This window comes from Stegodyphus dumicola, chromosome 8 (genome assembly GCF_044657685.1).
Source record: "Stegodyphus dumicola isolate Sdum_Otavi_A_Nest chromosome 8, ASM4465768v1".
NCBI lineage: Eukaryota > Metazoa > Arthropoda > Arachnida > Araneae > Eresidae > Stegodyphus > Stegodyphus dumicola.
In genome coordinates this window covers 48,867,604-48,895,286 of record NC_140775.1, presented here as the reverse complement: position 1 = coordinate 48,895,286, position 27,683 = coordinate 48,867,604, and the positions used below count along the sequence as shown (strand labels likewise).

Sequence of the window (27,683 nt, the reverse complement as noted above, 5' to 3'; positions counted from 1 at the left end):
AGAATTAATAATCTTGGGAAGGTAGAATGATTTCCTAAACACAAAATTTAATGTGTTATATGAAATATGCAAGTTCTGTGAAAGTTGAAAGTCCAATTAAAAAATTATTTTAAAAGTAAAATTGGACCAAAATCAAAACGTTTTCTATAATTGGACACAAAGCTTGTGGAGGATATTTCTTATTCATAATTTCACAAGGTCAATTATAAAGTTAAAAATATCTGACATGGACACCCTTGTATGGCCTACTGAATTACACATATTTTTTGCTGCACTTCATTTATTTCCTTGAATTTTATTAGAGATATATTTCTCATTCAATCAGTTCAGTTCTCATTTAGCAGTAAGGCGAAAATACATAAAAACTGAAAAAACCTTCATTAAAATTTGTAAAATACAAAACTTAAAACACCAAATACAATTAAAAACACTTTTACAATTAAAAGAGTTTCTATGCAAAAACAATGAACTCTTCCAGAGGCAGGATAACAAAATTTTTGAGGCACAAATTTGAAAGTTAACTTTTGGTCATACTATGCCCAAAGACACTAAAGTTGGTGCACCAACCGACTTAATTCACTATTCTACTTAAAGTTTCAAATATAAACAAATGATGGCAAATTATTTTTTAATAATGATAATTATAAAATGTCATAAAATTAGCTTTATTTAATAATAAATATTATTAAACTGTGCTACTGTACTCACATTTTTATGTTATTTTGAACTATACCGAAAGTTCATGGCTCATAATAATGAAAAAAAATTTAAAAACAAGAAATTAAGTTTTATTAATAATGTTACTTATCACTTTACGACATGCACTATAAAATTATAAAAGGCATTCTTAATGTTTCAATCATTAATCAAAATACAAATGAAACAAAATAATTTTCCAAGAATAGTCCATACTTTCATAAGTTTTAAATTAGAACATAATTTTATGTTTCAAATATTAAATTGTTATGAAATGCTGAAAAACAACTTGGTATTACACTAATGGTGATTAAACTTTTTAGATCCTCAAATTTCATTTCAGAAACTACGAATGGTTTGTTATAAGCTTTTTTCAATATTGCGTCCAAGGAGAGCAAACTTTTCCTGCGACTTGAGGATGGTAATTTTAAAATCTCTTTCTTTAAAAAATTTTTCTTTAAAAGACGAGTAACAGAACAAGTAATCCAATCATTGTTTTTCTACTTTCAATACTGAATGTTGTGTAAGTGTATACTTTTAGTATTTACAAAAAAATTTTGACATGTCTAGACAGCGATATCCTTGCATTAATAAAGTTATCATTTCCCATTTCCAAAAGTTAGAAACAGATGCATACCATCCATTTCAGGTATACTGAGGTATATTGAGAGGTAACATACATGGGGCCCATTTTTTTCAGTTAAAAAGTAAGCATATTTCTGCTTGTATTTTAGATGTTGCTAAAGAAATTTATGCATTATGCTTTTAATCTGCAGTACACAACAGCATACAAGTACTGAGCAAACTGATAACTGCTACAAAATGAGATGTGTTGGTATTGCAGCCAATATACATGAGAAATCAAAGAATGCTGAGGAGACACTACTGTCTTTCGTTAGTATGGTACTGAACTAAAATCATTAAAAAAATATTTTGTTATCACTTGTTTCTTTACATGCAAAAATTTTTAGACTTAATGAATTAATAAAGATTATAGCAGAATGAAATTATTTAAGGATCAATTCTACCCTTAAGGAAAAGTTCTTTTGATGATGTTAAACAAATGTTTGTTGGTTAAAATTTACTCTACGGTACCCCTTGGCAAATCATCTCTTTTTTGACGCCAAGATCAGCGCCAGGATAGATCGGCACCAATTTCAAGATGGAGCTGATCTTCTGCCTGCTACACAAAACCAAAACAAGAAGTCAAAGACTTACACAAACTCAGTGTCCATGTACACATCGACCTATTTTAACTTAAAAAAACATCAGAGAATTGCACAAACTAGGCATTACACGCTGCCTTAACTTTGTCCATGTACACATCAATCTATTTTCACTTAAACAAAATCAGGAAGCTAAAACAAATTAAAACTATTGTGTTAACCAGAAAAAATTCGCTGCTGTCTTAACACACAGAGACGAAAAATACACATTTCCTATCATAAAAGCATTAAACAACAAATCTTTTAACAAAAAATTAACACACAGAGACAAATAAATAAATGAAACGTCTATTTTTGTAACATACCTTTTTTTCATGTGCATATGTTTAGGCTTCCCACCGCCATCTCCTTCATCCTCCAGGTAAGCAATTAAATTAAATTTTTCGTCATTTCAGCTCATTCCTATCTATCAGCAATTAAACCAGCTTTCATGCAAAAATAAAACGTCTTTTTTCCATCATCCAACCCATACAAAACACTCAAATTCACAATTTCATGATAATCCAACCCATCACCGTTCATCTTCTTAGGCACCTCAGACATACTCAAATAATGGTACCCAAAGAAAACTAATAGCAAGTTCAAAATACAAGACCTTACCACACACGTGAAACCAAACACAGCAATTGAAAAGAATGGTAAGAACCAAAAACCAGGGTCCATATGAAAGGGTTACTATTACAAAAAATAGCCAAAATCTATATTTATCACAACACGCTTGATGGTATTTGCAGAAATAACCCTATTTTAAAGACAAAAACTAAAAAAAAGGCTAGTTTCGGCAACATCATAGTCACTAGGGTTACCAAAAAACCTATTTCGCACAGCGGGCTTCCAGATTTCACGAACAACCAATACCACTTAGCGATTTTTTCAGACAAAAACCAAGGGGTACCGTACAGCAAAGAATAGCCCTGAATATCACTAAATATTAATAAAATCATCTGAAGATGCAATATAAAAAGTTGCAAATGAAAGAAAAGCATATGGTTTGACAACTAATTTGGTTGTTTCTGAATACTGTGTGCAAGAGCACAACAATTTATTTAATACTGGACATAAGAATTTACATCAAGGTTAGAGTAGATTTTAGGGTGCCCCTTGTATTCTCACGAGGTTGTTGTTTCCTTTATGCTAAACTGAGTGAATGTTATGGAAACCCTACTATGACATAATTGGCTGCGTGATTGCAGTGAATTTGAATGATAGGAAAAGATTTGTGAGGGCTTGTGGCGTCTGTCGATTAGGAAGTTTGTTTCTTATTTTGTGGTTTAGATGGTAAAGTGACTGAATGTGGCGAGATTAATTTGAAATTTCCATATGATCTGGAATGAAAGGGGAAAAGAGCATTATTTGATTGGTGTGTAAATGAAGGTTTACTTAGTAGTCATTATCAGTGTCCTGTTTGTAGAAAGGAAATGCGTATGATCAAATGTTGGAGGATACTGGGACTATGGAGGATATTTTTTACTCTTATCTTTGTGAATTTATGTGGTGATGCCAGTATACAAATTCAGATAAGTTTAAGAAGTTTTGGATGCTATTAAGGAATTTGGTAAAGACAGGAAAATCTCTAAACAAGGTAAGTGGATATTTCCTTTGTGTGGTGCTAAGATAAATTTCTTTTTTTATGTTATTTAATTGTTTATTTTAAAATGTAGTTTGTTAAGATTATATATTTTTTGTTGGCTGGTCCTTTGACTTTTTAAATGAAAATAGATCGATGTGTACATGGACAAAGTCAAGGGAGTGCGCAATGCCGAGTTTATGCAATTTGCTAATGTTTTTTGAAGTGAAAATAGGTTGATGTGTACATGGATACCGAATTTTTGCAATTCTTTGACTTGTTATTTTGGCTTTGAGTAGCAGAGATTTTTGCACAAAGCCAAAATAACAAGTCAAAGAATTGTACAAATTCTGTATTCAAAGCAACTCAGCCTTTATGAAAATACAACTGTTAACTAAAACAGTTTTTAGAAAAAGCTGTATTCATGTAGTTTATATTTCGGGGTACCCTTGGATATCGCCAAGTTTCTGTTTCACTTATAGTAATCTCAGTATTTTATGGTGTATGTTTTGGAAACTCTATCACGATGTGATTAGTTGTAATGCAAAATTGCGGTGAATTTGAATAGTCAGAAAACATTTTTTGTGGCTTATTTCTGTGCTGGATGTCAGTTAGGAAGTACCTTGCTTATTTTCTGCTTTACACTGTAAATGGATTTGTCGCAAGAAAGATTCAAATGCTCACCATACCAAGCATTCCATTAGAAAGGAATCATGGTTTGAGGAGAATTATTTCAGTATTATTGAGATTTTGACTACATGGATATGGGTGCATGAAGCTAATACTAAAATTATTAAAACCGAATTAAATATTAATAATGATAAGATTATAACTGATTGGATGAACTTTTGTAGCGATGAGTGTGCTGACATACGTATTCGAAAAGGTGAAATGATTGGGGGTCCCAGTGTGATTCTTGAAATAGAGTAAATTTGGTAAAAGGAAATATAACAGAGGTAAAAGAGCGGATGGAAAGCAAGTGTTTTGTGGAATAGAATGAGAGAGTAGAAGTTTTTTTTTGGGGGGGGGAGTGGTTGAGGACAGAAGAAAAGAAGCTTTGTTGGATGTAATTCAACAGTACATCTGTGGTGATGGCGATAAGGAGCGCGCCTTGCGCCCTCCGATAAGTGTGGCAACCCTAGAGGAGAAATTTCTTACGAGTAGCGAGCAGAGCGAAACAGGCAGGCTGTCGGGCAGTGTGCGCGAAGTTCCGATATAAAGCTTAATTTTTATTGTGCACTATGTCTTGTTAATATTTATATTAATGCAGTAAGAACATAATCTGTGATATGAAATTCGAGGATTGGTGGTAAAACATAACCGGAAATTACCATAATGGTAACCCGGACTGTGTTAAATCGTATGAACAGTTCTCAAGCACTTTCGGTTTTGACTACAAGCCATCACTCAAGATCTCCAAACCAGAAGTAATGGATTACATCGGTTTTCGTCCTCCGGATCACAGATGAGTAGTAATTATAGATCATTTTATAATTCTGTTTTCTACTTATCATTTAATTTCATTTTCTTAAATTAAATTTTTGCTTTTATTTTGGCTTAAAAACCTTGCACAATGTCTGATGTTCATGCCGTCCAAATTCCGGTTTATAACCGATCAGACCCATCTTTATGGTTTATTATGTGTGAAAGTATCTTTGCTCTTGCCACCCCCAAACCTATCACAGAATCCATTACTAAATATAATTATGTAGTTGCTCATCTTCCTCCAGATATTGCATCAATAGTACGGGATTTACTTATGAAACCAGACCCTATTGATCCATATACAAAGCTCAAAACTGAGTTAATAAATCGTTCAGGAGAATCTTCTCAGCAAGAAATTCGCCAATTATCTGGAGAATTATTATTATTAATATTATCTGGAGAAGAATTAGGCTCTCGAAAACCTTCCGATTTGCTTAGAAATATGAAACGTCGAGCAGAATCTTTAAATGTCCCTGATAACTTAATGTTAGAATTATTCCTTCAACGTTTGCCTTCGACTGTTCAGTCTATTTTGGCAGCGGTTTCCAATTTAACTGTAGATAAAGCTGCAGAAATTGCTGACAGAATTTTAGAAGTAAATCCAACCCCAGGGACTTGTGCCGTTTCTCGCACAGTCGATCAGTCTCTTGAGGATAAATTATTTAAACAAATAGAAAAATTAAACAAACGTATTGATCGCATTTCTCTTTCTCGTGGTCACTCACCAAATCGCGGAGATCGCAATAAGGAAAGAAGCAATTCCAAAAGGAGAGATTATTCTGTTTGCTGGTATCATAGACGTTTTGGGAAAAAGTGTAGAGATGACAAATGTACAAAACCTTGTTCATGGCAGGGAAACGAAACCAACAAAGAATAGAGGCGACTAATTCTTTGCCTCAAGTTTCACGTCGCCTGTTCGTTCGTGACCGTAGAACAAACCTTTCATTCTTGGTCGATACCGGCTCTGACGTGTCCTTACTTCCAGCAAATAATTCTCAAAAATGGAATTCGTCCCAACAAACACTTTTCGCTGCTAATTCTTCTACTATTCATGTTTATGGTCAAAAAACACTTTCTTTGGATTTCAAATTAAGACGACAGTTTACATGGACTTTTCTTATAGCAAATGTTAGTACACCCATTCTTGGAGCAGATTTTCTCCATTTCTTTGAATTGGTGCCTGATCTCAGAAACAAATGTCTCAAAGATTTAAAAACGCATTTTAAAACCATCGGTTGCGTGAAAAATGCAAGCATTTATTCAGTAAAAACTGTATTTAGTGATACACCATATCACAAAATTTTAAAAGAATTTCCTTCAGTTACTAGATTACCAGATCCTAACCAACCTGTTAAACATAACACCGTTCATTATATCATAACTAAAGGTCCACCTGTGGTTGCAAAACCTCGTCGGTTAGCTCCAGATCGCTTAAAAATAGCAAAACAAGAATTTCAAACTATGATGCAATTGGGGCATTTGAGACCTTCGAGCAGCAATTATGCATCCCCACTTCACATGGTTCCAAAAAAGGGAAGTCTGGAATGGAGACCTGTAGGAGATTATCGAGCATTGAACGCTCAAACAATAAAAGACAAATACCCTATTCCATGCTTAGCCGATTTTACTGCTGCATTGCACGGTACTAAAATTTTTAGTCATGTCGACCTGATTAAGGCATACCATCAAATACCAATTAACCCAGCCGACATCCACAAAACCGCCATATGCACACCATTCGGTTTATTCGAAAGTACCCATATGCAATTCGGCTTATGCAATGCATCCGCGACTTTTCAACGTTTTATAGATGAAGTCACGTGGGATTTAGAAGGTGTTTACGCTTTCGTCGATGACTTGCTCATAGCCTCTAAAGATTCTGAGGAACATTGCAGGCATTTGAAAGCTTTATTTTCCAAACTTCAGGAATATGGACTTTGCATAAATGTTTCAAAATGCACCTTTGGTCAAACGTCTATTGATTTCTTAGGTTTTCACCTTAGTGAAAACGGAATTGAACCTCTTCCTGACAAAGTCAAATGTATTTTAGATTTTCCTCAACCTACCACTCTCACTCAGCTTCGCCGATTTTTAGGCATGTTTAACTTTTACAGATGTTTCATACCTAAAGCAGCACGTATTCTTTCTCCTTTAATAAAATTGTTAGAAGGCTATATGAATAAAAAGAAATCTCGTTCAGGATTCATCCCCACAATTAAATTGGAACGAGAATGCTGAACAAGCCTTTATTGCTGCCAAAAATGCCATTGCTCAGGCTACCCTTTTGAGACACCCTATTCCCGGAGCCCAGCTAAGCATCTGGGTAGATGCCTCAGACGTCGCAATAGGCGGCACACTTATGCAATTGTCTCAACAAACATGGGAACCTATAGCATTTTTCTCTATGAAACTCAATAAAAGTCAACAGAAATGGTCCGCGTACGATAGGAAATTATTTTCTATTTATTCTGCAATTAAGAAATTCCGACACATGTTAGAGGGCAGAAATTTTATAATTTATACGGATCAAAAACCGTTAATATACGCTTTTAAACAGAACCCTCATAAATGTTCACCTCGACAATTGCGCCATTTAGATTTTATTTCTCAGTACTCTACTGATATTAGGCATGTGCAAGGTTCAAAAAACGTCGTTGCTGACGCTCTTTCAAGAATCGAAATTGATTCCATAACAAAATCTCCATTTTTGGATTTTAAAAAATTTTCGGAAGCTCAAAGGCATGATCCGGAGGTACAAGACCTTCTCAAAAACAACACATCATCTTTGAAACTGGAATTTAAACCGTGCCAATATTCTGATGGTAATATTCTTTGTGACATATCAACAGACATTCCTCGTCCATTTGTTCCGAATTCCTTTTGCAGACTCATCTTTAATCATCTGCATAATCTGTCACATCCAGGAATTATAGCTACTACGAAGCTTATTTGTTCTCGTTATGTATGGCCCGATATGAAACGTCATATCAAAAATTGGGTGAAATCCTGTGAATCTTGCCAAAAATCGAAAATTACTAGGCATACTAAAGCACCACTGGGCACATTCTCTCTTCCTGATGCACGTTTTTCAGAAATCCATATGGATATCGTCGGACCGTTACCTCCATCAGAAGGCAACGTGTACCTTTTGACTCTAATAGATAGATTCTCCAGATGGCCTGAAGCCATTCCCATCCCGGATATGAAAACGGAAACCATTTGCAGAGCCATCTTCAACTGTTGAATATCTCGTTTTGGCTGCCCATCGATCATAACAACAGACCAAGGTTCTCAAATGAGATCCGCACTTTTTGCAGAATTCACGCGCATTTTGGGTACAAACAGAATCACAACAACAGCCTATCATCCAATGTCCAACGGCATTGTTGAACGATTTCATCGACATTTAAAATCTTCTCTCAAGGCTCACGAGACCAATAACTGGACTGAAACACTACCAGTTGTTATGCTTGGTATTCGGACAGCCGTAAAGGAAGATCTACAGTCATCTTGCGCTGCACTGGTGTACGGCACAACTCTCAAGCTGCCTAGTGATATGATAACGTCATCTAAGATATCTCCGTATGACACACAATTTATCACGAATCTTCGGCATAGAATGCAACAGTTGAATCCAATAGCAACATCTGCACATTGCCAAGAAAAATGTTACGTAAGTGCTACCTTAAAGTCGTGTACGCATGTATACTTACGTGTCGATCGAGTAAAGCCACCTCTGTGCCAACCATATTGTTACGAATTTGGTATTTAAAAAGCTAATGTTAGTTCAATTATAAATTAAATGGTTTTATTTCTCGCGCAGTGCAGCGCGTGACGAATATTAAAAGAAAGCTAAGCCGGAAAAATTAAAAATACAAGAGCGCGTGCGTTAAATAAATAAATAGCTCTTTTTGATTTCGAGAAAGTGCTGGAAAATTCTAGCGCGTGATTTTAAAATCTTATAAAAGGAGGAAAACATCTCAGTTTGTAGTTAGTAGTTGCTTAGTTTGTTGTTGTTTAGAAAACTACTGTTGTTGATTGTAGCGAATTCGCGGATTAGCGTTCTTTAGCTGTTTTGAATTACGTTCTATTGGACATTTGAGTAGTTAAAAGAAAACTACTGTGAGATATTGTAATACTGCATGATAATTTGAGAAAATTTAAGCATTTTTGTTGTGATAATAATAAATTTTTGTTCATTTTTCATCGGACTTGTGCATTCATTTCATAACGAACCCGTACGCACGCAACAATTTTTGGTGTCAGAAGTGGGATTTGAATGCCAATAACAAGAGCGATGGAAGAACAATTGAGACAGCTCATTAGTGCTTTTGCTGCATTCCAAGAAAAGATGGAAGCTGGCCAAGCATCATTTAAGGAAGAAATGAAATTGGGCCAGGAATCCGTTAAGGAAGAAATGAAATTGGGCCAGGAATCCGTTAAGGACGAAATGAAAGCCGTTCAAGCTGGTCAAGAAGAAATGAAAAGAGAAATTACTTGCATAATAGAAAATAAATTTGAAGCTATGGAAGGCAGAATTGACGCAGTTGAAAATAAAGTTGGACATATTGAAGAAAGAGTTTCTTCGGTGAAAGAAGAAATAGAAGAAAGAGTTTCTTCTGTAAAAGAACAAATTGATGAGAGAGTTTCTGCAGTTGCCAAAGAAATGGATACTTTAAAGAAATTCGTAGCGTCGGCAGGGAGCAGGAGTGATGATTTTAAATTCTTACCAATGCCTGCTCGTCCACCTCTGAAGCTATCCACATATGATGGGAAGACCTCCTGGCAGGTGTATAAGACACAATTTTCTATCGTGGCGGATGCGAATGGATGGGATTCCCAAGCTAAGGCCTGTCATCTCGCCGCTTCTCTAAGAGCCGACGCAGCGGATATCCTTCAGACTCTTCCCGAAAACAAAAGGTTAGATTTCGAAGCTCTGTCCGGTGCCTTGGAGTTGCGCTTTGGGGAGAAGTGTTTAAAAGACTACAGCAGGCTCCAATTAAAATCTCGTCAACAGAAGCCTACCGAAACACTTCAGGAGCTCACCGCGGATGTTGAAAGGCTGTCCCATCTCGCCTTTTCGGAATGCCCGACAGAAACAAGGGAAATCCTGTCCTTGCAATACTTTATCGACGGCATCCGAGATACTGAAATACAGAAAGCTCTACGAATGGCGGATGTAAAAGATTTAAAAAGTGCTCTAGTGTACGCCATGAAATTCGAGGCAGCCCAGCAAGCAACTAGTAGAGATCGCTACCCAGTTAGAGCTGTGCGAGTCCATGAGCCAGTGGATCAACTGATGGCTCGTTTAGATGATTTAGCCAGACAAGTCGAAGATTTGATACGGAGTAGGAGCGAGAAGAAAGTAGCTCTAAGGTGTTGGAGATGTGGTAGTGAAGGTCACCTAAGGCGGAATTGCAGAACACCCCAGGGTACGGAATATAAAGCAGATGATTTTACCAGACAAGTCAGTGGCTTGAGACGGAACAGAAGTGAAAAGAAACTAATTCTAAAGTGCTGGAACTGCGGAGTTGAAGGCCACATACGCAGAAACTGCAGAACACCCCGAGGTACGGAAAATAAGACCATTTCCCAGCAACAACGCAGCAAACAAATTAGTGACCATATCGAGGAACGGAGGTTGCCAGATAGTGAAAAACCTTGTTTTAAAGCTCTTAAAATTTATACAGTGAGTGGCAACAATAACGGACTGTCCATCAATGGGAATATCAATGGAGTTCCTTGCAGTATGATCATTGACACAGGAGCTAATGTTACCATCATTAGGAAAGATTTAGCTGAACAGTTTAAAGATAAACTTATTTGGACGCCATCCTGTGTTACCCTTCAGACTGCGTCTGGTGACAAGATCGACATAACTGGGAAGTTAAACGTAAACATCACGTTTGGAAGTGCCGCCTACCATCACACGGCATATGTGGCGGATATTACAGATCCATGCATACTCGGATTGGACTTTTTAAGGAAATACAATTTTTCCTTAGACTTGAAAAACAACAAATTGCTTTCAGGATCTAAAGACATGACTATCCATCCTAAGAAGGGATCCTCACCTGGAAATGCCGACGCTTTGTCCGAAAGAACCAGCTCGAGAAACAGCCGAAATCATGCTAGGGTCGAAAAGAAACACCAGACTACCAGCTATTCGCCATCTCAGATGCTCTTCGGTCGAGACCTTCGTCTGCCTTGTGACCGCCTGTTTCATCGCCGTACGGATGCGCCTTCATCGCCTGAGGAACACATCCAAGATGTCAAGGCCCGTTTTGAAGTGATGCACCGTTCCGCACGAAAGCGAGTGAACTTGGCGACGGAGAAAGTGGAGACCAGATACAACACGAGAGCTGCTGGACATAGATCCAACGAAGGAGACAAGGTGTGGTTGTGGAACCCGATTCGACGAAAAGGAGTCAGGCCTGATTTACAGTCACCTTGGGATGGTTCGCACACAATCCTAAACAGGCTAAATGACGTCATGGTTCGGATCCGTGAGTCTTCGAACTCTTACGACAGGTTAGCTCATTACTATGGCCATAGTACGTAACGTAAATAATTGTAAATAGTATCAGACCATGGTCTTTTTTGTTTATAAATGTGTATTTGATTTGATTTGTATTTAGTATTTGATTTGTATTTAGTATTTGATTTGTATTTAGTATTTGTTTTGTATTTAGTATTTGATAGCATTTGATTTGTTTAAGTTAGTTATTGCATTTATTGTTTATATTGTTTGATATTGTAATGTAATGTTTATGCCTCAATTGCATTTATGCCACAGTTGTAAGTTTAGCTTCCTGTCCAGGGATTGTACTGCCCGGGACGTGCAGTCCTTGGGAAGGGGGCAGTGTTACGAATTTGGTATTTAAAAAGCTAATGTTAGTTCAATTATAAATTAAATGGTTTTATTTCTCGCGCAGTGCAGCGCGTGACGAATATTAAAAGAAAGCTAAGCCGGAAAAATTAAAAATACAAGAGCGCGTGCGTTAAATAAATAAATATCTCTTTTTGATTTCGAGAAAGTGCTGGAAAATTCTAGCGCGTGATTTTAAAATCTTATAAAAGGAGGAAAACATCTCAGTTTGTAGTTAGTAGTTGCTTAGTTTGTTGTTGTTTAGAAAACTACTGTTGTTGATTGTAGCGAATTTGCGGATTAGCGTTCTTTAGCTGTTTTGAATTATGTTCTATTGGACATTTGAGTAGTTAAAAGAAAACTACTGTGAGATATTGTAATACTGCACGAATATTTAAGGAAATTTAAGCATTTTTGTTGTGATAACAATAAATTTTTGTTCATTTTTCATCGGACTTGTGCATTCATTTCATAACGAACCCGTACGCACGCAACAATATACAGGTCCGCATAAAGTTCTTTCTAGAACGGACAAAACTTTCACAATTGATATTAACGGTCTGAAATCTACTGTGTCTATAGACCGTGTGAAACCAGCCTATTTGCTTTCGGACTCTAATTTGCCTGAACTGAAAACAAATAAAGACTTAAAGACAGTTCAGCAGAATAAATCTGCAAACGAACTCTCTAAGACACAAACTGTCACCAGATCGGGAAGATATGTTCACTTCCCTAAGAAACTTGCTTCTTACATAACAATTTAAAACATTTCTTTTAAAATTCATATCTTAACATATTTCTTGTTATTTCATGTTTATTATATGTGTCAATACCTTGTTATATATTGAATTGCATTTTGATCTTTTCTAATTTTATATTCTAATTTTGTAATCATGTAAAAAATACCCGACAGTACGGATCCTCTAAGATAATTTCATAACCTATGTCGTTCCTTTGAATAGTCATTAAAGGAACTGGGGGGAAACTCTGTGGTGATGGCGATAAGGAGCGTGCCTTGCGCCCTCTGATAAGTGTGGCAACCCTAGAGGAGAAATTTCTTACAAGTAGCGAGCAGAGCGAAACAGGCAGGCTGTCGGGCAGTGTGCGCGAAGTTCCGAAATAAAGCTTAATTTTTATTGTGCACTATGTCTTGTTAATATTTATATTAATGCAGTAAGAACATAATCTGTGATATGGAATTCGAGGATTGGTGGTAAAACATAACCGGAAATCTCCATACATCTTACCTGGAACAACGATCATATTTGATTGCTAGAAGTCATAATATCGTCTTTATGATAATGGATTGGTTCACTCTCAGTAAATCATGCACTGACATCTAAGTATCCTGAAACCGGAGCTTATATTAAAAGTATCAAATATATGCGTGGTGTAATAAAACAGGATTTTCGAAAGAAATGCCACCAACAGTCCGGCACTATGAAGAATTTTTTTGATTCTTACTTTTCGGAATTGCGGTTGGTTGCATGACTGTGGTGAATTTGTATGATGGGACGGATTCTGGATAAGAAGTAAGAAGTACATTGTTAATTTGTCGTTTACATGATAAAATGGCTGAATGTTGTAATATTAATTTGAAGTTTCTGTACCATTTGGAATGAAAGGGAAAAAAGCATTAATTGGTGTGCATATGAAGGTTTACTTAACTGCCATTATGAGTATCTCATTTGTAGGAAGGATATGCGTATGGTCCAATGTCGGAGAATACCTGCACTACGGAGGATATTTTTTACTCTTATTTTCATGAATTTATGTGGCGGCGCCAGTATACTGATTCTAGTTCAGATAATTTTAGGAAGTTTTTGGATGCTGTTCAGGAATTTTATTTCACTGAAGATAGGGAAATTTGTAAATAAGGTAAGAAGATATTTCCTTTATGTAGTGCTAAATGAATTCCCTCCCTTTTTTTTGTTTGTTATTTCATTGTTCGATTTGAAATGTAGTTTATTGAGATTATATACATATTTTTATGGCTGCTCATTTGACTTTTTAAGCGAATACAGATTGATGTATACATGAACAAAGTCAAGGGAATGCGCAGTGCCTAGTTTGTGCAATTCTCAGATGTGTTTTTAAGAAAAAAATAGGTCGATGTGTACATGGATACTGAGTTTGTGGAATCTTTGACTTGTTTTAAAAAATCGCCGTTACACAAAGCCAAAATAAGAAGTCGCAGAATGAATAAGCTCAGTGTCCATGAACTTCCAAAAATGTTCAATTATCACTAAGGAGCACCCGTAAATATATTTTTACCGCATTATGTTTTGGACAGCATTTTACTTGGGAGGGCATTGCACAAAAACAGGAATGGTGCCAAAAAATGGCTTATTTTCGTCAAGGGGGTCTCTGAAATATATTTCCCCCTGTATTTTTTATATTTAATCTGACAAACTAACAAGTAAATAGGTGACCCCAAAAAATTATGGACATAAGTGAAAATTTCGGTTAATCTTTGGATTATGGTAACTCGGCAATTTTTTGGCGAAAATTTGGCAACCAAACCTGCTAGTTTTTGTTTGGACGCCATTTTGTTTTCACGAAGTAAAGGCATGTTTTTTTTTTTTTTTTTTTTTTTTTTTTTTTTAACTCAACATTTCCAACAATCTGCTAGCCGAATTACGCTTATGCTAGAACTTTTATGGAATAAAAGTGCTTAATCATGACGAAGATTAGGTTTGAAATTATGACAAAGTGCAGAATCGCCCACTGCTTGCCGCGTTTTTACGAATTGCACATACACGGTATCATCCATGTACACGTCAACCTATTTTCACTTAAAAAAACATCCCAGAATTGCACAAAAATGGCATTGCGCACACTCTTGATATATCCATGTACACTGCTAGCTATATCCAAGTCCTAGCTAGTAACCTTTATTGCCTTACCAAAATGTCGCCAAACTACCCGTTACCATATTCCAAAGATTAGCCAAAATTTCTTCATATGGTGAAAAAACAAAGCCAGCAGGTTTAGTATTATTACAACATGAATGGACCACACAGCAAAATAATTTCAGACTTGAAACATTTCTAAATACACACAAAATAACATAGCTACTGTCTTCTCAAATCTGAAAGTGAATTACTGATTTAATACTTACCTAAGGCAATGAATAAATCATTTAAATATGTAGTCAGAATGTGGAGACTCTGTAAATATTTAGCAAATGCAGCCTGAAATATTGAATAAAAAATTATGCAGACAATTATCTACTGTATCAGCAAAATTTTTATCAAATGCATAGTTCAATGAAACTTTATCAATGAGAGGGGGAAGAAAGAAATTATACTTATGACCCTTAAAATTCATAAGTAATATGGAGAGCAATGCTAACCAAAATATAATTTCTAAGCCTTTTCAGATTTATTTTTTAAATACATGCAGAAAAAGTGACTTCAGTTTCTAAGGATATATATTTTGTCATTAAATGTATAAAATATAAAATAATAATTAGTCTTTAGTGGAAGGAATTACTCATTCTAAATATAAACTATATTATTACTTATTTAAACATGCAATTTATACTATTTCTAAGCATAAATTGCATGTTTAAACTAATCAACAATAATTTCCTTATCAAATGGTATAATTTTTTTTAAAAAAATTCAAATCTGATAAAACTTGCAGTGTTAAAATACATAGGTAAACACAGTATGACCTACATCTTCCATAGAAAATTTTCTGTTTTCTTTTTCTCAAAAATAACTTACAAATATTACATGATAAGCTTGTATTTGTGCAATTTGCATGCATATGCTACTGCTTCAAATCATATTTAGCATTATTTTTAAATGTTACGCTTTTCAGAACATCGTTTGTTTATTTTTGCTCTAATTTACCAACACCAACAAAAATAAATAAATTAAAAATAAAAATTAAAATTAAAAAAAAAAGGGGGGGGAGAGATGTTTTTAGATACAGAAGATATAACACACACTCAGATATTCTGCTCTGTGACAATGGCAAGAACCACCTACCAAAACCAACGAAAACACTTAATTTTCTAATAAATTTAAAATTTAATACTTGTAACTTATAGCTAAAGAATAAAAAGTACCTAAGTACAGACTGATACTGTGTTATGTAAACCTCAATTAATGCCTTTTACAATTTACTTACTTGATGGAAACCATTACTATCCAACTGCAAGGCTTCAGAGACATGCCTTAGAGCTAGAGAGCGATTTTCCATCTCATACAAAGAAATCTGAAAATATAACAATTAAGTACTTTAGTTTGAACAAAGTATTTTCCGAGAATCTTTCATACAATTTATTACATGATGACTTCAGTATTATACATTGTCTATTACAAATCCAAATAAAAAGTTTCACGCTCCTTTGATATGTGCAAAGAAAAAATGATTTCACATTAAATTTTAAAAAAAGAATCATAAAATCAACATCCATAACAAAGTACCACGTAAAATAAATATGTAAACTTAAACTACGCGACACCAGAAATAAATTTTTTTCATAAAGTACTTTATTAAACGGTCATTCCAGTTAAATAGTACAGAAGTCCAATAATTTTATTAATTTAGCGTTTTATTATTACAGATACGCTAGTTATGTAAACAAATTCCTTCCCCCTTAATCGAAATCCAGAGGAGTATGAATCGATATAATAGCACATAAAATATAGATCATCTTATTTTGTAAGTTAAATGTCTGTACAAAAACAGAATAATACCAATATTATTTTAAGCTTGTTTAGATAGCATGCAAAGTAATCATGATGTACTTTTAAATCTCAAACATTTAATGAACTGAAAGCGAAAACAGGTTTCTACCTTACACAGAATAACTGCCACTTTAACTGTTGTCATACGCTGGCGCGAAATTGTAATATCGTCCAAAAGTTGTACGTATACAAATTGCGGATTCTGTAGAATGCGTAAATTTATAGCAGAATATAATATGTTCCATAATTTATATAATTATAAGATCACTGGTGATTGCTTTTAGCCATGCTCTACATGAAATTAACATAGTAATTGTAATTATTTTTCCATTTGACTCATCATTATGGGTGAGTATTCCAAGTAATATTAATTCGAATTTCCCTATGATTGTTATAAATAATTCCAAGAAAATGCCTTAGTATGTGTTAAAATTAACAGGTATTCTTAGACTACCTGCTATTAAAAATAACAAAATTTTATTACAAAATAGCGAATTGCTTGAGCGTCTACTGAAATGTATCTCGAGGAAGACCAATTTAATTTTTTAATGTAGTCAGTGCAAAGTTATTTTATATTACCCTTGCTTACATATATTAATTAAGAGGAAAGTGCAGAATCACCCACGGCTTGGCACGTTTTTAAGAATTGCATATATTCGGTATCCATGTACACATCGACCTATTTTCACTTAAAAAAATCCCAGAATTGCACAAAAATAGCATTGTGCACTCCCTTGACTTTATCCATGTACACATCGACCTATTTTCACTTAAAAAGTCAACGAAGATTGACAAAAATCCAATTCTTCTTACTCTTATAAAAAGCGCCAAGCAAATAAGTGGGCGATTCTGCAACCTTAATTAATAATGAAAATACCTTCATTTATTACTAATTGTGACGAATAATAACTATTTTGTTACCTTAATTATTTTAAACTATAATCTGGAAATTATTCAGGAAACTATTATTTAATTTTAAGAGGCATGCTGTTAAGTTATTTGAAGCAGTATGGATTTATAATAGCCTAACCTTAATGTTAAACTGGCCTATCATTATTTAAGTACCATAACATTTGAAGAATGATAATCTTCTGTGGGCTTATTTTTTGGCGGAATTACATGGCTATAATGACTTTTCTCTTAAAATTTAACAAATGTAAACTAGATTTTTTTTGGAAATTCCTGCGAAACCTCCTATCTTAAAACAGACAGACCTTGCATTTTTTGTCTTGTTCTCTAAACATTTCTTTTGGCTAATCTTTAGAATATGGTAACAGGTAGTTTGGCGACATTTTGGTAAGGCGACAAAGGTTACTAGCTAGGACTTTAGCAATAATCTGAGAAGTACACAGTTTGAATCACAGATTATTTTGTATCAGAGAAATGAGAGATCATAAGACTTATAATGTGACATTTTTTGGAAAATTCCGATCATGATTTTAGCTAATAAGCATTTAGAAACAATTTCGCTGCTAAAGTGCAGAATCGCCCACTTATTTGTTTAGCGCTTTTTACAAGAGTAAATTGGATTTTTGTCAATTTTCTTTGACTTTTTAAGTGAAAATAGGTCGATGTGTACGTAGATAAAGTCAAGAGTGTGCGCAATGCCATTTTTGTGCAATTCTGGGATGTTTTTTTAAGTGAAAATAGGTCGACGTGTACATGGATACCGTGTATGTGCAATTCTTAAAAAACGCAGCAAACAGTTTGCGATTCTGCACTTTCTCCCAATTTCACACCTAATCTTCGTCATGATTAAGCATTTTTGTTCCATAAAAGTTCTAGTATAAGCGTAATTCGGCTAGCAGATTGTTGGAAAAAATGTTGAGTAAAAAAAAATGCCTTTACTTCGTGAAAACAAAATGGCGTCCAAAACAAAACTAGCAGGTTGCTGTAGCAGGGTTGGTCGCCAAAAAATCACCAAGTTACTGTAAAGATTCACCTTTCTTTTTGTTCACATTCTGCCTGTCTAAAAACTTATAATGAAGAATAAAGTATTCAAAGTAAACAAGATCTTGTCTAAAAGATGAATATTAAAACCCAGTCAAATTTAAATTTTCAATATTGCATGCAACCCCCTTTCCTTACATGCAAAAATTTTTAGATTTAATGAAGGAATAGAGATTATAGCAGAAAGAAATGATTTAAGGATCAATAGGACTTAAGGAAAAGCTCTTTGATGATGCTATACAAATGTTTGATGGTTAAAATTTATTCTTGGTTACCCCTTGGCGAATTTTCTCTTTTTTGATGCCAAGATCAGCACCAATTTCAAGATGGTGCCTATCCTGCTTCCCGCTACACAAAACCAAAACATGAGTCAAAGACTTACACAAACTCAGTGTCCATGTACACATCGGCCTATTTCAACTTTAAAAAAATCAGAGAATTACACAAACTAGGCATTGCACACTGCCTTAACTTTGTCCATGTACACATTGATCTCTTTTCACTTAAACAAAATCAGGAAGCTAAAACAAAATTAAAACTATTGGTTAATCTTTGGATTATGGTAACTTAACGATTTTTAGTCGAAAATTTGGCGACCAACCCTGCTACAGCAACCTGCTAGTTTTGCTTTGGATGCCATTTTGTTTCCATAAAGTAAAAGCATGTTTTTTTAACTCAACATTTTCTCCAACAATCTGCTAGCCTAATTACGCTTATACTAGAACTTTTATGGAACAAAAATGCTTAATCATGACGAAGATTAGGTGCGAAATTGGGAGAAAGTGCAGAATTGCAAACTGGTTGCTGCGTTTTTAAGAATTTCACATACACGGTATCCATGTACACTTCGACCTATTTTCACTTAAAAAACACCCCAGAATTGCACAAAAATGGCGTTGCGCACACTCTTGACTTAATTCATGTACACTGCTAAAGTCCTAGCTAGTAACCTTTATCGCTTTACCAAAATGTCGCCAAACTACCTGTTACCATATTCCAAAGATTACCCAAACTATCATGTTAACCAGAAAAATTCGCCGCTGTCTTAACACACAGAGACGAACATGTAACCAAAAATACAGAAACGGAGAGTAATAAATAATCAAAAATACATATTTCAACTCTACTCTTATATGCGCCCTAAGGCTGTCAAATGTGGCAATATGTGTTGTGAGCTGCTTTTTGGCGTGATTGCATGTTCTGTTCTCCGATGGTTTTGTGGGTGATGTTTCTGTGGCAACTCTTTTTACGTGGAAACTTGGATTTGCTAGTTGGTTTTGAACATTTATTTGTGAAACATAGTATCAATTTTGGGGATAGTGAGTCTGGCTGTCGTATTAATATGATAGAGATTACGTGGTGGCGTGCTAAAGTGATGTTGCCAACTTATAATCGGAAATGCGATTTTGAGTTTTATTTGGTGGTTTATATATTTTTCCATCGTTGTTCTGAAATGGGAGAAGATGCTTTTAGCAAATTTATGGTGAAATTGTTTTGGTGAGGTTTGAAATTGGTATTTCTGCTATTTGAAGAAGCATTCATTCATGGTAAATGCATTTTGTTTTATTCTGTTCTTATTTAGTAGAATGTTATGTTCATTGTTTTTTTAGTATGAATTTCTGTCGCTATTGTTTTTTTTAAATTGTTTGAAATTTATTTTAGTTATTTTAGTTTATTTTGTTGATTAGTGTGCAATGCCTAGATTGTGCAATTCGTAGATGTTTTTTGAAGTTTAAGCAGAACACTGTGTACACGGTATTCTTGAAATTTATTGTTGTTATGTAAATTTATTAAGGAACAGCTTTAGTATAGCCCACCTTCAAAGTTTGGCGAATTTGGTTTGGCGCCAAGACACATGAAATACGTTGTTTTGAAAAATGGTTGCCATCCAGATTTTTGACGAAACTCTGTGTTGAAAAAAATGGTAGCCATCTTGATTTCACCAGAAATCGTGGATAACAGAAATAAGTTTATGACTGTTATACACGGTTTTAAGAGAAAGAAATATTAAGAAATGATTAAGGTTAAAAGGATGTAATTTTAAAAACAATACCGGAAACCTTTAGCTATTTCACCTTTAATAAATAATTTGGTGTGACGTCACAATGTATTCTCCATGCTACGCGTAATTTGTATTTTCTCTTTAAAAAAAATAATGAATTGTTTATTATTGTAAATTAACATCAAATTCTTTAAATTTACATTTCTGAGCTTAGGCGTAACTGAAAATAAGTATAATAAATTGTTTATATTTAAAATTATCATGATACAGTAAGCGAATTCTACCAGTTATTACAACGATAAACAACGTCGCAGTCTCTCATACTTGTATTTCATACAGCTTCCATATTTTCAAAGATTTTTAAGCTTTAGCATTTATACAAATAAAAAAAAGTTTTTTTTTAATTAATACTCTGGAACATATCAATTTTATCATATTTACAAATTAACGTTTTGCTACGTAACAACATAATCCCTTATATACCAATAAGTAGACAATTTTAATTATTTTCTAAAAATTTTAAACTTCACATTAATGAAAAACAGGTTCTTAAATTTCTAAATCACATTATATTCTCTGTAGGCAGGCATACTAGAATTCTACACATAAATAAATAAAAAATTTAATTTCTCGCAATGAAAGAAAATATTATAAGAAAATAAATACTACAAATTAGGAACACTAAGCAATGCTTCACATACACACACACACATACAGTGTCTCACAAAAGTGATGGGACACTTGTGCTTTAAAAAAGGAAACTGTAGTAAAATAAATTTTAAAAACATGTAAAAATTTTTTGTGGGTGTGTTTCATACTTAAATTTAGTAACAATTACTACATAACATACATTTTCTCAAAATATTGAAATATCAATTTAATAAAAATACAATTGTTTAGAACGGAGCAAAAAATGGCTCACATAAGTGATGGGACACTTACTTTTCCATCAGATATTTATCCAAAAATTTTACTTTATAAAAGGTTTTAATATTTTGTTGGATTTCCTTTTACTTTTAAAACATGATTTAATCTTCTTGGGATGGATTCGACTAATTTTTTTGCGATTTCTGGAGTGATTTTACCCCATTCTTCTTGAAGCACCGATTTTAATAAATTGTCTATCCTGGATTTTCTCCACACCAAGATTTTACCGTCAGAATCAGATATATTAAATTTACTCTCATCAGCAAATATAACTTCATTCCAGTAATCAGAATTCTTATTTATGTTGGATTTTGCGAAAGCCAGTCTGAGGTTTCTGTTCTTTTCACTCACGAAGAATTTTTTCCAGGCTGCTCTACCGTGATATCCAGCAAATCGAATTACTCTTCCAATAGTCTCAGGATTAACAATTACTCCATATAATGCTTGTAAATCAGCAGCAACTTTGGGAGCACTCATTCTTGGATTTTTTTTAATATTTCGAACGATAATTCGCTTTAGTCCATTGGATAGCTTTGATGGTCGGCCAGGTCTTCTTTATCCTAAATCATATGATTCTTTTTATATCGTTTAATGATATTAAAAACTGTTGAATGACTCAGGTTAACGGTTTCAGCAGTTTCTCTAATAGAATTTCCACGTTCAATTTGCAACTTAATAACTAATTTTCGAATTTCAGGCAAAGTTTCTTTTCGTTTAGCATTCATGGCTGCACAGAGATAAAAAACACAAAAATTTCAAAACAAACTGGAAAGAAATACTCCAGACGATTGCGATAAATTATTGCCAATTGCTTTGAGTAAAAATAAAAACCAAAAAAATTATTTTTATTGCTTACTTCAGACGATTTTTGTTGCATAGTACGTAGTAGTATCTAATGGTGTCCCATCACTTATGTGAGCCATTTTTTGCACCTTTCTAAACAATTGTATTTTTATTAAATTAATATTTTGAGAAAATGTATGTGATGTAATAATTGTTAGTAAATTTAAGTATGAAACACCCAAAAAAAATTTTTACAGGTTTTTTTAATTTATTTTATTACAGTTTCCTTTTGTAAAGCACAAGTGTCCCATCACTTTTGTGAGACACTTTATTATCAAAGAACTCATATTATCAAGTTCGATTACGATTGCAAACACTACGTATTATAATAATGAGGTAAAAGTTACTTATAGGGTCAAAGTTTACAGTTTTGCTACTGTTGGGTAGATCGTCGGGCTATCGATATATATCGTAAGTCGGAAAGCATTATAAACATATCAAAACCAAAACATTAAAATACAATTGAAATGAAAAATGATGTCTTAAATATAATTCACAATTAAAACAACAATACAAATTTAAAATACACAAACCTTATGTTAAACATTGCATATAAAATACGTTACATTACAGCTCGTCATCACACATTATCTTGTTTTCCTTTGTAAACAACGATCCGTATTCGCCCGAAAAACATCAAAGCTCGGTTCCATGTACACATCCATCTATTTCCACCTTAAAAATATCAGAGAATTGCACAACCTCGGCATTGCGCACTACATTGGCTCTGCCCATGTACACATCGATCTATTTTCACTTAAAAAAACATCCTATAATAGCACAAACTAGGCGCCGCGCACAACCTCGGCATAGCGCACTACATTGGCTTTGCCCATGTACACATCGATCTATTTTCACTTAAAAAAACATCCTATAATTGCACAAACTAGGCACCGCACACAACCTCGGCATAGCGCACTACATTGGCTTTGCCCATGTACACATCGATCTATATTCACTTAAAAAATATCCTATAATTGCACAAACTAGGCACCGCGCACAACCTCGGCATAGTGCACTACATTGGCTTTGCCCATGTACACATCGATCTATTTTCACTTTAAAAAAAATCCTATAATTGCATAAACTAGGCACCGCACACAACCTCGGCATACCGCACTACATTGGCTTTGCCCATGTACACATCGATCTATTTTCACTTAAAAAAACATCCCAGAATTGCGCAATCTAGGCACAGCGCACAACCTCGGCATAGCGCACTACATTGGCTATGCCCATGTAAACATCGATCTATTTTCACTTAAAAAAACATCCTAGAATTGCACAAACTAAGCACCGCGCACAACCTCGGCATTGCGCATTACATTGGCTTTGCCCATGTACACATCGATCGATTTTCACTTAAAAAAAACATCCTAGAATTGCGCAAACTAGGCACCGCGCACAACCTCGGCATTGCGCACTACATTGGCTGTGCCCATGTACACATCGATCTATTTTCACTTAAAAAAACTTCCTAGAATTGCACAAACTAGGCACCGCGCACTGCATTGGCTTAGCCCATGTATATAGCAATCTCTTTTTACTTAAAAATCAGAAATTGAATAAACACTGCATTGCTCATATACTAAGAAATCTTCTTTCACTTAAAAGAAATCGGAGAATTGCAGAAATGCGCGCATAAGCAACTTCATTGATTTGCGTTGGAAAAAAAAAAGTTTCTAGAAAAATTGAGCTTACTACAGGCGAATCAAGATCCTAGCCTAATTGATTTCTCAGCCGTACATTTCTTGCAAATACTACCATTCGATGACTTTTTCTGACTAACTAATCAGCATGGTATCTTACATTTTTCACAGAAAACGTTATCCTTCAATAATCGACAATCCATCAAAAATCCTCTAAAAAGTTCATACTTTATTGTTAATTCATACATAAAATATCTGTTCCCAAAATTTTACGCTTGTTTGAAAACTCCCACCTTAAATTTTCCTTTATAATCTCCTGATATTTAATTACAACAGCACTAACAGCAGTTTTACAGCAAGCAATAACTAAACGCAAAAATATCACCTCAAGTAGCCAAAAATATATATACAAAATAGTATTCACGGTATCTGACCGTTAAACAATCGCCAATAACAGTGTTATGAATTGTGTATTTAGATATTAATTTTAGTAGAATTCTAATTTAAAATGTTGTATTTCCTCCTGCAACGCAGCGTGAGACAAATTTTAAGAGAAATCTATACCGGAAAAGTAAGAATACAGGGCATGTGCATTAAACTTTGAGTAAACGGATATGTCGGTAATTTGTATTGAAATTGAATAAATGTAACTGACTACTAAATTAGCTGTAACCGTAATTCCATCCTCTTGTTTACATTGCGTTTGGCTAATAGTATGGGTTTCCAGATCATATCATTTATCGCCGCTCTTGGTGATATTTTTTTTTGTTTAAAATTCCAGGTGGGCTATACTAAAGCTGTGCCTTCATTAAAGCGAGGTGTGCGTAGTTCGTAGATTCCTTCGCTGCCTAGATTGTGCAAGTCATACATGTTTTTTCAAGTTAAAACATCTCACTGTGTACATGGATTCTTGTCGAATATTTTTGGTTAGAAACTTTAAGTTTTTGCTAACTAAATTTTTTGTTTTTGTTTTGGATTTTTAGCTTAAATTGTGTGTTCAAAACATGGTTTTTGCACATGCGAAAATTGCGTTTTTGCAGATATTGTAGGCTAAAGGTTCGAAATATAGACAAAAAATTTAGGTAGTAATGTGGCGGCGTGGAGTTTCTCTCCAAAAATGTTTGACGAGAAATTTGGCGACCTGAAGCCATATATAAGAGTAGTTCCCATATTTCCTAACATAAAAACTTTGGTACTTTTCCATTTCACCGGCGCAAATCTCGCCAAGCAGACTTTATTAGCAACACGATACAGTATACACATAAAAAGTGCTAACAAACGTTAGTTCTAAGAATTTTTTATTTTGAAGGCATAAATACTGTAACATGGTTTAAAATTTTATAAAAAGACAATAAATAAAAACAATAAATTTGTAAAAAGACATTAATTTAAGAATTTACTATGCTTATATGGTTTAACATCCTAATTCGCCGGTTCATATCACGTGACCCCAAGTAATCTCATCTCACGTAAACTACGCTACAAAATTCTAATTCTCTCAGTAATTATCTACATTAATTTCAAGTTAAATCTTAATTTGGAATACAAGTTTAAAATGTAAGAATTATTTCATTTCATATGAATAGCTTACTCAGAAATTACTTAAAATGGCAATGCTTTACTTTGCTAGTGCATTCTCATTAGAATTGATAAATTTAACACTTGACTTTGCCTTTTCTATATTTTTGCCTTCGGGTGAGGGGTTTTATTGCATCCTAATTGACTTAATTATCGCGAATGGCCTTAGGGCATAAAATTGAGCTATCTAGTAAAAATTCTGTGTAATATTATGTACATAGAACTATTAGAAAAGTACCTATTATTCTATTTTCGTTCACGTACAAATTTTGCCAGCAAATTAAGAATTTCTTAATTTGCTTCAGATATCAGAATGATCATTTCAATATGCACATAATTTTTACTTTTATTGATGACCTTATCAAAGAACTCATTTATTATCACATAAAATCTAAAAATGATGCATTTAGCATATTTGTTTTATGTTATTATTCATGCTCCTTTGATAAAAACGGTACTTTTTCATTTTGCCAGTGCGAATGGCCTTAGGGCATAAAATTGAGTTATCTAGTAAAAATTCTATATAATTTTATGCCAGTATTGAAAGAAGCAATCAATCTGATAAGAAATGGCTGTGAATTGTTTTGAAATTGAGGCGTAAAATGTTACCAGAGAAGATATTCCGTTTGGCTTCAGTTGTACCACTATTGGCGACTTTATTGCCTGCGTCAGCAAAATGGAAAAGTACCAAAACTTTAAACAACAAATCTTTTAACTAGAATTAACATACCAAGATGAATAAATAAATGAAACGGCAATTTTTTAACATATCTTTTTTTCACGTGCAGACGTTCACCCTTTCCACCACCATCTCCTCCATTCTCGACATAAGCAATTCAATTAAATTTTTAGTCACTTCGACTCATCCATTGTTAATGGCAGATAAATACGTATAATAGCGTCCAAGAAAGCCATAAATATATTTTCCCCCCTTTGGACCTTCTTGCACTACACATATTTGGCCAAATAATAGTTCAAACCGTTCTTCATTTTCCTTCTGGCTAAACCGCTTTAACGGCACTCCACATTCCTTCTATTTTATTAATGTTGGCACCTATGGTGCGGGGTGCAGATAATCAAAGTGCCAAAAATTCTTTGTAATGTATATTTAATTTATTCATATTTTAAGAATATTTTTATGCTTCCTGGTTTCTTTACATAGTGTTATTACTTTTACTGATAAACAAAATTTTAGGTTTTTGAATATTTGATATAACTTTTAATCAATTTCTGTTAATTTCAGCTATACCTCAGACGAAAACATGCGTTGTTCCTACCTCCAGAAAAGTGCACTGGCAGCATGAATCTATTGGCAGGTCTTCAATTTTACATTTAACGTTGAAGCAGTAAGAATAATTTTTATTTTAAACTTCTGCTTAAGTTAGTTCTCACCAAATTTGAAAACAATTTCTTAATTGTCCGTTTCAGTTCTAATATTTTACAATATGTAAAAAGTGTGATATGATAATTGATGGGCTCTTTTTATTTTTTGTAGTTAATGCACGGAAAAGTTTTTTGAATTTCAAATAAAGCTCATAATTGTCATATATATTTGAAACATGCATGCATGAGTTGAATATTGTCACATATGTATTCGAAAATATGCCAAATATATGGCAGTTATATCATAAAAAACTTCCCAGAAGGGACAAATGCTGCTGTATCCAATATTGTTAAACAAATTAAGGGTCAGAATCTAACTTAACCTTTTGCTATACAGGTTTAACATGTTGTATACTCTTAAGAAACATTGGTAAAAGTATATTTAAGGGTACCCCTTGACGATTTTTGGCGGCACATGGATACTGAGTTTATGCAATTCTTTGACTTATTATTTTTGCTTGCGTAGCGGCAATTTTTGTGCCAAAAATCAAAGCCAAAATAAATACAAAATACAAGACAAAGAATGGCACAAACTCTGTATCCATGTACACATCGACCTATTTTCACTTTAAAAAATTCCCAGAATTGTACAAAAATGGCATTGCGCACTCCCTTGAGTTCGCCCATGTACACATCTATATATTTTCACTTAAAAGTCAAATGAGCAGCCAATTCTAGAGGCAGACAAAAAATACATAATCTGAATAAATTACATTTTAAACCAAACAATAAAATAACATAAAAAAGGAAAAACCTGTTATGCATATAAGCAAAGCAAATATCCACTTACCCTATTTAGAAAATTC

General features: G+C 34.0%; 2 protein-coding genes across 4 annotated transcripts in view; one reads left to right on the top strand and one right to left on the bottom strand.

The window, feature by feature from the left end:
* Nucleotides 1–16,464, bottom strand: part of LOC118186899 (VPS9 domain-containing protein 1-like) — an 89,349-nt gene extending 72,885 nt beyond the window's left edge. The window contains exons 1-3 of one of the 2 annotated variants that reach the window (XM_085821827.1): nt 16,347–16,464; nt 15,983–16,069; nt 14,964–15,036 (exon numbers count right to left, since the gene is read on the bottom strand). In XM_085821827.1, coding sequence (XP_085677953.1) covers nt 14,964–15,036; nt 15,983–16,054 — 145 coding nt within the window. In that variant the 5' untranslated portion in view covers nt 16,055–16,069; nt 16,347–16,464. Of the gene's footprint in view, nt 1–14,963; nt 15,037–15,982; nt 16,070–16,281 lie in introns of both variants that reach the window. The other variant, XM_085821828.1, reaches the window with a different exon arrangement.
* A 220-nt stretch (nt 16,465–16,684) lies between these two features.
* The window catches only part of LOC118198385 (uncharacterized), a 148,854-nt gene continuing 137,855 nt past the window's right edge, over nt 16,685–27,683 (top strand). For both annotated transcript variants that reach the window (XM_085821826.1, XM_035370047.2), the window contains exons 1-2: nt 16,685–16,893; nt 26,738–26,840. In XM_085821826.1, coding sequence (XP_085677952.1) covers nt 16,890–16,893; nt 26,738–26,840 — 107 coding nt within the window. In that variant the 5' untranslated portion in view covers nt 16,685–16,889. The remainder of the gene's footprint in view (nt 16,894–26,737; nt 26,841–27,683) is intronic.